The sequence below is a fragment of the Dromaius novaehollandiae genome, chromosome W, assembly GCF_036370855.1.
Source record: "Dromaius novaehollandiae isolate bDroNov1 chromosome W, bDroNov1.hap1, whole genome shotgun sequence".
Taxonomy (NCBI): domain Eukaryota; kingdom Metazoa; phylum Chordata; class Aves; order Casuariiformes; family Dromaiidae; genus Dromaius; species Dromaius novaehollandiae.
The window spans coordinates 43,060,182-43,068,278 of record NC_088130.1 but is presented as its reverse complement, the minus strand read 5'-3'; the positions used below and the strand labels follow the sequence as shown (position 1 = coordinate 43,068,278).

Below are 8,097 nucleotides of genomic sequence, written 5' to 3'. Positions count from 1 at the left end.
GGGCACCGGGCACGGGCGGCTCCAGGCGCCTCCGGCCGCCCCGGGGAGACGCTCCGGGGCCGACTTACGCTTGGGTTTTTCTTTAAGCGGGGGAGGGATCCTTATTTCCCCCGCTTTCCAGGGAAGACGCCCCGGCGCGCCGCGGCCCGCACAGCCCTCGTGGCCGGGCCGGGCCGGGCGGAGCGGGGCGGGGCGGGGCGGGGCGGGCGCTGCGCGGGGGGGCGCGGAGCCGGCCGGGCCGCCGCGCTCTGACGCGCGGGGCCGTGAGCTGCCCCCCCGCCGTGGGGCGGGAGCAGGCCGCCCTCCGCCGCCCGGCCCGGCCCCCTCGCCGCCTCCGCCGCGGCCGGCGAGCCGCCCCCCGGCCCTGCGCGCCCGCGCCCGCCCCCTGCGCTCGCCTGCCCGCAGGACTAGCGCGCTCCCTCCTGCCCCGCATCCATTAATGTCCGGGGGCCGAGGGGAGCAGAAAGCAGGGGCACAGCGGCTTGCAGGCGCGGCGGCGCAGCCCCGGCCCCCTCCCCCCCGACCCGGCCCAAAGCAAAAACCACAGACCAACAACCCGGAGGGGGGAGGGGGAAAGCAGCGAGCGCGCGCGAGAAATCCAAAAAGCCGGAAAAAACGCCCCGCGGCAACACCGGGGCCGGCCGCCGCCTCCGGGCGGGCCGCGGCAGCGCTCTCGCGGCGGCGGCGGCGGCGGCGCTGGGGGCCGGCGCGGCCCGGGGCGGCGGCGGCGGCGGGGCGGCCCCGCGGAGCGGTGCGGGAGCCTGGCGGCGGAGGGCAGCGCGCCCGCCCGCCCGCCGCGCCTCGCCGCCGCCGCGCTGCCCCGCCGCGCCATGACCCTGAGCGCGGAGATGTCCGAGGCGTCGGCGCTGGCCGAGGAGACCGACATCGATGTGGTGGGCGAGGAGGACGACGAGGAGGACGACGAGGAGCCGCAGCCCCGCCGCCGCCGCCGCCGCCGCCGCTCGTACGCCGAGGACGAGGAGGAGGAGGAAGAGGAGGACGAGGAGGATGCGGGCGACCTCCACGACGACGCGCTGCTGCCGCGCTCGCCCGTGCGCGGCGGTGGCGGCGGCGGCGGCGGGGCGGGCGGCGGGGACGGGCCCGGAGGCTCGCGGCCCCCCTCGCGGGGCGGCCCGACGAAGGCGGCGGCGGCGGCGGCGGCGGGCGGCGGCGGCGGCGGCAAGAACAGCCTGGTGAAGCCGCCCTACTCGTACATCGCGCTCATCACCATGGCCATCCTGCAGAGCCCCAAGAAGCGGCTGACGCTGAGCGAGATCTGCGAGTTCATCAGCGGGCGCTTCCCCTACTACCGGGAGAAGTTCCCCGCCTGGCAGAACAGCATCCGCCACAACCTCTCGCTCAACGACTGCTTCGTCAAGATCCCCCGCGAGCCCGGCAACCCGGGCAAGGGCAACTACTGGACGCTGGACCCCGAGTCCGCCGACATGTTCGACAACGGGAGCTTCCTGCGCCGCCGAAAGCGCTTCAAGCGGCAGCAGCTGCCGGCGCCCGAGCTGCTCCTGCGCGCCGTGGACCCCGCCGCCTTCCTGCCGCCGCAGCCGCCGCCGCCGCCGCAGCAGCCGCCCTACGGCTGCGGGCCCTACGGCTGCGGGTACGGCCTGCAGCTCCAGCCCTACCACCCGCACTCCGCCCTCTTCGCCTTCCACCACCCCTCCGCGCCGCCCCGCCAGCCCCCCGCCGCCGCCGCCAGCGCCTCCGGCGCGGCGCTGCCCCCCGCCGCCGCCGCCGCCGCCGCCGCCGCCGCCGCCGCCGCCGCCGCCGCGCCGCCGGGCCCCTTGCTGCCGCCGGCGGAGCTGGCACGGACGCCCTTCGGCTACGCGCCGCCGCTGGGCCCGGCGCTGGCGGCCTCGCTGCACGCCGCCAAGCCCGGCCCCGGCGCGGCGCTGGCCCGCTCGCCCTTCTCCATCGAGAGCATCATCGGCGCGGCCGCCGGCCCCGGCCCCGGCCCCGGCCCCGGCCCCGGTCCCGGCCCCGGCCCCGGCGGCAGCTGCGCGGCGCAGTCGGTCGCGGCGCCGGCGCTGGCCCGCGCGCTGGGCAGTGCCGGGGGCCGCCTGCCCCCCGCCGCCGCGCTGCCCGCCGCCCCGGGCCTGGCGGCGCGGATCTCTAACTGCTGAGGGCTGCGGAGCCGGTGCCAAGGTAGGACGCGGGGTCCCTGCTCTGCCGCCCCTCGGAGCCCCGCGCGGCGGGTGGCGGGGCCGCGCGTGGGGCTGGGCCGTCCCGCGCCGCCGCCGCGCCCGTGTCCGCGCAAAGCCGGGGCTGTGCTGCGCGGCGGCGGTCCCGCTGCCGGGGAGCTGCCCCTTGTCTCCCGAAAGGAAACAAAAAACGCATAACGTCTCTAAACCGTCCGAGTTCAGAGATTCTCAGGTCTAGGAGCTTCTAAACAGTTACGTGCAGGAAAGGAAAAAGGCTCGAGGGAGGACAGCGAAGCAATACTTTTTCATTTTAGTACGCTCGTCTCATGTACTTTTATAAAAAAAGAGAAAAGATTAACATGTTTACACAGAAGAAAGTCAAGATTATCATTTCTTATTTTAACCTGTGTTTTGTATTATAATAGACTTACGGAGTTTTTATTTTGTACTTTATGCGTATTCTTTACGAGGAATATTGTTAAAAATTACTGGCAAGTATTATTGTACCATTTTAATGTAAAATTTTTACACATTTTCAAAAATAAAATTTTTAATTTTCAAAAATAACCCAAACAATCAGTAAAAGAAAAAAAAAACCGAAGGAGCCCAGCCTAACTATTGGCTTTGGACTATTCCGTCCATAGCACTTCTCCCTTCGTTGGGACATTGATACTTTTTCCTTCGGGATTAATATAACAATAGCCAAAGTATTTTGCACCTTGAAATTTATTATGACCGAATTTGACCGCGAAGAAGACCAGACTATGGTTTTCGCAGTGAAACCATTGTTAGCCCTAGCAGAGAGCGAAAGACAAAAAAAGAAAGACCAAGGACAAAAGAGGTAGTAAACAGAAATAGGTCTCTCTCGAGGGAGTAAAACCAGCTGTGTAAAGCATCAATCAAGGCATTGATTAAAAAGCCAGTTTTAGACCATTTTTATCCTTCTGGGTGAGTTCTAATTCACAGCTGCATCACGGTTTGCTTTCCAAGAGGCCCAAAGGAAATAATAACAAGTGGCACGTACAGATCTTCAGAGAGATTTGTCCTAGCCTCTTATATCTATGCGACGATAATGCGGACATGTGTTTCTACTTTTCAATACATATAATATAAATTGTGCGTTGGAATATCCTTGTGTGATGAGCTGATTAAATACACAAGCAATTGAAGTAAGGATATATGACTGTACGAAACAAACCGTGTAAGCAACTATTTTCATTTCGGACTGACATTTTAACACGCATGCGATTGATACATACGTATTTTATAGGCTAAAATTCCTTTTTAACCAGAAAATCGCTCTCAAATATTCGGAGCTTACACGTGAAAAGAGAATCGTGCGTTTTAAGAGCAGGCATGTGGTTGCTTGTTGTGAAGTAGGAACACTCGTATTTCACACCAGGAAGGTACTTTACAAATATGACTGTATTTAAAACATAATTTGGTAGATTGGGGGATAAATTGTGTGGATTTCCTTGAAAAGGGAGGAATGTCTTTTACCGTTCTTTGGAGTGGCGAGCGAAAGGTTATGTGTTTTACGTTTTCACATATCGAAATACTTTGCTTCCTTAGTTTTCAGCATTCTCGCGGCTAGAAAAGTGATGATTTCTGTTTTGTTTGTAGCAGCGCAGGGTTAAAATACTGGTTTTCAGTGCGCGGAATGACGGGCCGCGGGCTCGCTGCCGGGCCCCGTTCGTAGCACGCAGCCGAGGGCCGCACGGGCTCCCCGAGCCCCCGCGAGGGCAAGCGCGGTCCTCTTTCGCCTTTAGCAGGGGGGCAGCAGCCCAGAGGCCCCGCAGAGGGGCCCTGCGGGGAGCATCGGCCGCATTTCGCGAGGGGCGACTACCCGCGTGCGCCCGGCCGGGCCGGGCCGGGCCCCGCCGAGCCCGGCCGGGGCGGTCTGGGCGCCCCTGACAGCAGCCAAATTATTTTACAGCTGGAAATTGGAGGCGCCCCTTGGAGACGCGGTTGAAATGAGCCGGGGGCGGCCGGGGGGAGAAGGCTCCCTGCCCGCCCGCGGCGGCCGTGGGCTCCCCAAAGGCCGGGCGCAACCTGCAGCTGCTTGTTTTCCGGCTGCCCCGGCAGCGGCCCGGGGTGAGGGGCCGTGCGCGTCCTTGCGCTGCCCCCGCGACAGGCAGAGCGGGCCGGGGCTGCCCGTTACGCGTTTCTTCGGGCTCCCTCACAGCCGGCCCGTGGGAGCGAGGCGAGGTCCCGCACGCCCACGGCCGCGGCGGGTGTCCCTGCTGTCCTCCCCTCGCGTTTCCTAAGAGGCGAACCTCGTTTAGGGGTGCGTGGCAATGAAATTGCTCGGCCGCTTGCTCCTTGCCGGTTTTGCGCCGGCAGTGTGCGCGTTGCGTGGCCGGGGCCTTCCCCTGGGGCTGAGGGGCGAGCGGCAGGCACGGCAAGGCGCGCTGTGCTTTCATTTGCACGGCGCCGAGGGGCAGAGCCGGGGAAGGAGGCTGCGGCGGCGGCGGCCCCTCTGCCGGCTTCAAACCTCCGGGCCCGGCTCCGCGCCGCTGCGCGCTGCAGCGCGGCCGCGGCCGGGCGCCCCCCGGAGCAGGTGCCGCCACCAAAGGCGGCGGCTCCGCGGCCGCGCACATCCGCGGCCCATTCGCATGCAAATGCCCGCAGTGCCCCCCGCGCGTTGGGGGTGGCGAGGGGACGTGTAGTCCTCGCGGGGACGGAGCCCGGCTGAACAATTCCTCCAAAATAGGCTGGGCCCTGACAAACAAACTGGTGGGACAAACACGATGGTGTCACCTCCTCCTCCTCCTCCTCCTCCTCCTCCTCCTCCTCCTCCTCCTCCTCCTCCTCCCAGCTACGAAGTGTGGATTCATTAACCCGTCTCCTTTTCTCATCCTATCCCCGTAGGGCTGAGAGACGAATTACTGGGGCTGAATTGGGAGGGGATTGCTCTATATGGGGGCTAATGTTTCAATCAGTTCCTCCAGAAGGACCACACAAAAAGAAACTTTTTAGTTTATGGTGCTATTATGCAGAGTTTTAATCTAGGGATAGATTTAGCCAAATGTTATCTATTGGGAATTTAATGAAGTCCTTATGTATTCAATCACTTTTTATGCCACACACAGTGTCTCTGTCCAGAAACGTTTCCTTCCACATATTTCTTTGTTTCTGTTGGGTGATTTATATATTTTTAATCACTTTTTTATTATTACTTCTTCTCAACCATCTTGTATAACAGTGCTCTGGAGCAGAGCTGCGTTAGGTCCCTTCCCACATCCCCTATGAAAGAAATTTCCACTTCCCACCCCCGTTTCAAAGCTGATTAGCTGGCGCGTCCGCAGGCTGCGCGCTGCCCGCCGCAGGGCTTCCCCGCCGCGGCGGCGTGCGCGGGGCGGCAGCTCCGCGGCCCTTGGCCTGGCCCCCCCCAGGCCCCCCAGACCCTCCCCAGCCGGCCGCGCCTTTCGCCGGTGTGGCGAGAGGCACCGCGGGCGGCCGCCGGTGCTCGGGCCGGCCGCTCCTCCCGTGGGCCGCGGGGCCGGGGCTCACCCGCGCCCGCCCGCGCCCGTCCCCGCGGCTCTCGGGGCTGCGGAGCGCGGCCGCCCTGGCCGAGGCCGAGGCCTGTGCGGGGGATCTGCAGGAAAGCGGGTCTGCTCGGATGGGCCCTTGGCACGGGCCGGGGGCTCCGCTCCGTGCGTGACACTTGCCGCCGCTCGCTGCAGTAAGTCCTTCCGCGGTCTGCTGTATATTGCATTTCACAGAAATGATGGGGGTTGTGATCGTGGCCACATGCGCCTTGCGCCGCGGCTCGCTAACCGAAGCAGATCCGTTTTCCAGCTCCTTCCCGGCGGCTCCTCTCTCCCCTCCTCAGCGAAGCTGCAGCCGCCCTGCGGAGCCGCCCGCCCGCCCGCCCGCCGCGACGAGGTGCCCGCGGCCGCGCAGCGCCCGCAGGTGCGTGTGCGCCCCGGCCGCCGGCCGCTGTGCCGCCCGCCGCTGCCGCTGCCGCCTGAGCCCCGCCGCCTGCAAGGGGACCTCGGGGCTTCCCCGCCTCCCCCCAGCCCTGCCCGGCCGCAGCCCCACCGCGGCCGCGCTGCGTTCGCCCCTCTGCTGCACGGAGTAGCACAGCTGAGGTATATAGATATATTATGGATGTTTACGTCTGTGCATGTATGCGTGTGTCCGTAAGTGGCACGGCTGATGCTAACTCTTTCGGGATCTCTGCTGCCACAAGGAGCTCGCTTGTTTTTCTGCACCGAGTTAGGCCGGTGCCGGGGGGAGGCGGAGACCCGCAGGCGAGCCCCAGGTGTGTAAATCGCCTGTTTCTCCTGTTCTTTTGCAGAAGAGCGCCGGGCCCCGCCGCCCGGCCGGGCTCCCTCCTCGTGTCCCGGCCCGGCCCGGCTCAGCTCGCCGCAGAGGACCGGCGCTGACCCAAGAAAGAAGGAGCCAAGGTCGAGGAGCAGGGAAGCCCGCGGCGGGACTCCCGTCCCCTCTGCGCGGCGGCGCAGCGGGGCAGGCGCTCCGCGGCCGCGGCGGTGCTCCGCGCCGGACCCCGCGCCCGGGCGAGCTGGGAGCGGGCAGGGACGGCGGGGCGGCCCGCAGGACGCGGCGGCGGAGCCAGCGGCAGGCGGGCCCCGGCGGCCGCCGCTCGGACGCGGGGCTCCCGCTCGGCGGCCTGCCGGGACCTGCCGGGCCCGCCGGGGCCGGGCCGGGCCGGGCTGGGCCGGGCCGGGTGAGGGTGCCACGGGCGCTCTTTGCACGTTCCGGTTAGGCCGCGGAAGGCCGAGAAAGCAGAGCAAGTTCTGGACTGGACTTCACGGAAGACTTTTTCTTTTTTTTGTTTTTTACATGCAATGTCTAGCTAATTTCAAAAATGATATCGCTGAACTGTATTCAGAAGGACAGTATTTTTATGAGAATAATTAAACTTGCCCTTTCTCCAAATCGCGAGAGACCTGTTGAATTGATTCAAAGTTTCCCTTTCGGTGATGGAGCAAAACGGCATGCAGCAGTCTGCGGGGCCCTGTATTTAGATGACAAATTACACAATTTACTTTGGAAGCAAAAGGATAAATAGAGATATCCTCTGTTGCATTAATTCGTTGTCTGAGCCTGGGAAAGCCTTACACACGGTTAATCCGAAGGTCTCTCTCCTCCCCATCCCCTCCCGGCCTCCAGGAGCGCGTCCGTGTACAGGAAAGCGCTGCCGTCGCGGAGGCGCTGCGGGTGCCGAGCTGCGCCCGCAGGGCTGCGGCACCGCCGGGGCCGCCCCGGCAAACGCCGCTCGCCGTAAGGCGCCTGCTGCGGCGCCGGGGCCCGGCCGCACGGATCCGCACGGCTCCGTCCGCCGCGCCCTGCCCCGGTCTGCCGCCCGCTCCCGCTGCGGGAGGGCCCGGGTGCCCCGGCGCGTACCGGGCGCACACGCTCAAGATGAACGAGGTGTTTTCCTCAGGCTTTCTCGTCTGAAAATAAACACCGCCACGTCTGCTTGTGCAGCCAGCCTCAGACGGAACTGATGGTTTCCTAATGTACGTGCGTATGGTGAAATTCCACCTGCCGGCTGCACGAGTGGGGCGGGGGGGAGGAGAGGCGGCCTCTTCGGATCGACAGTTCACGCCCAAAGGAACAGCTGGTGGAAAAAAGATGCCCAGCGGAAAGCGAGGGAGGCTGGGAACGGCAGGTGACTGACCTGCTCCGGCAGCGGACGAGGTCGGAAAAGATGGACCGTGGAAAGTTATTAGTGCTATAAATTCCATCCTGCCTCTGATCTTACCAAATCCAGCCCGGGAGAGGCCGGTGGGTACCGCCAGGCTCCCTCGCCTTCCCGGCAGTCCTTAGCTTCTCTTCCCCCTTAGACGGAGCCGCCGTGGGGCTGGAGGAGAGGCGGCGGCGGCCCTCCCCCGCAGATTAACCTCGCTAGCTCCCTTCCAGCACGCCGCTCGCGATGGTCTCCCCGAGGTCTCCGGGCCGGTGCCCGGCCGGG

The 8,097-nt window shown here is 64.9% G+C and overlaps 1 protein-coding gene across 1 annotated transcript; it reads left to right on the top strand.

Moving 5' to 3' along the window:
• Nucleotides 1-366: 366 nt before the first annotated feature.
• On the top strand, nucleotides 367-7,058 carry LOC135324261 (forkhead box protein D1-like). The gene is made up of 2 exons (XM_064500143.1): nucleotides 367-6,247; nucleotides 6,457-7,058. The coding sequence occupies exon 1, from the start codon at nucleotides 831-833 to the stop codon at nucleotides 2,133-2,135; it is 1,305 nt and encodes a 434-aa protein (XP_064356213.1). The 5' UTR covers nucleotides 367-830; the 3' UTR covers nucleotides 2,136-6,247; nucleotides 6,457-7,058.
• Nucleotides 7,059-8,097: the final 1,039 nt, after the last annotated feature.

What these genes read in the sequence shown, in the direction of transcription:
- LOC135324261 (XM_064500143.1), top strand. Translation starts at nt 831, where the DNA reads ATGACCCTGAGCGCGGAGATGTCCGAGGCGTCGGCGCTGGCCGAGGAG.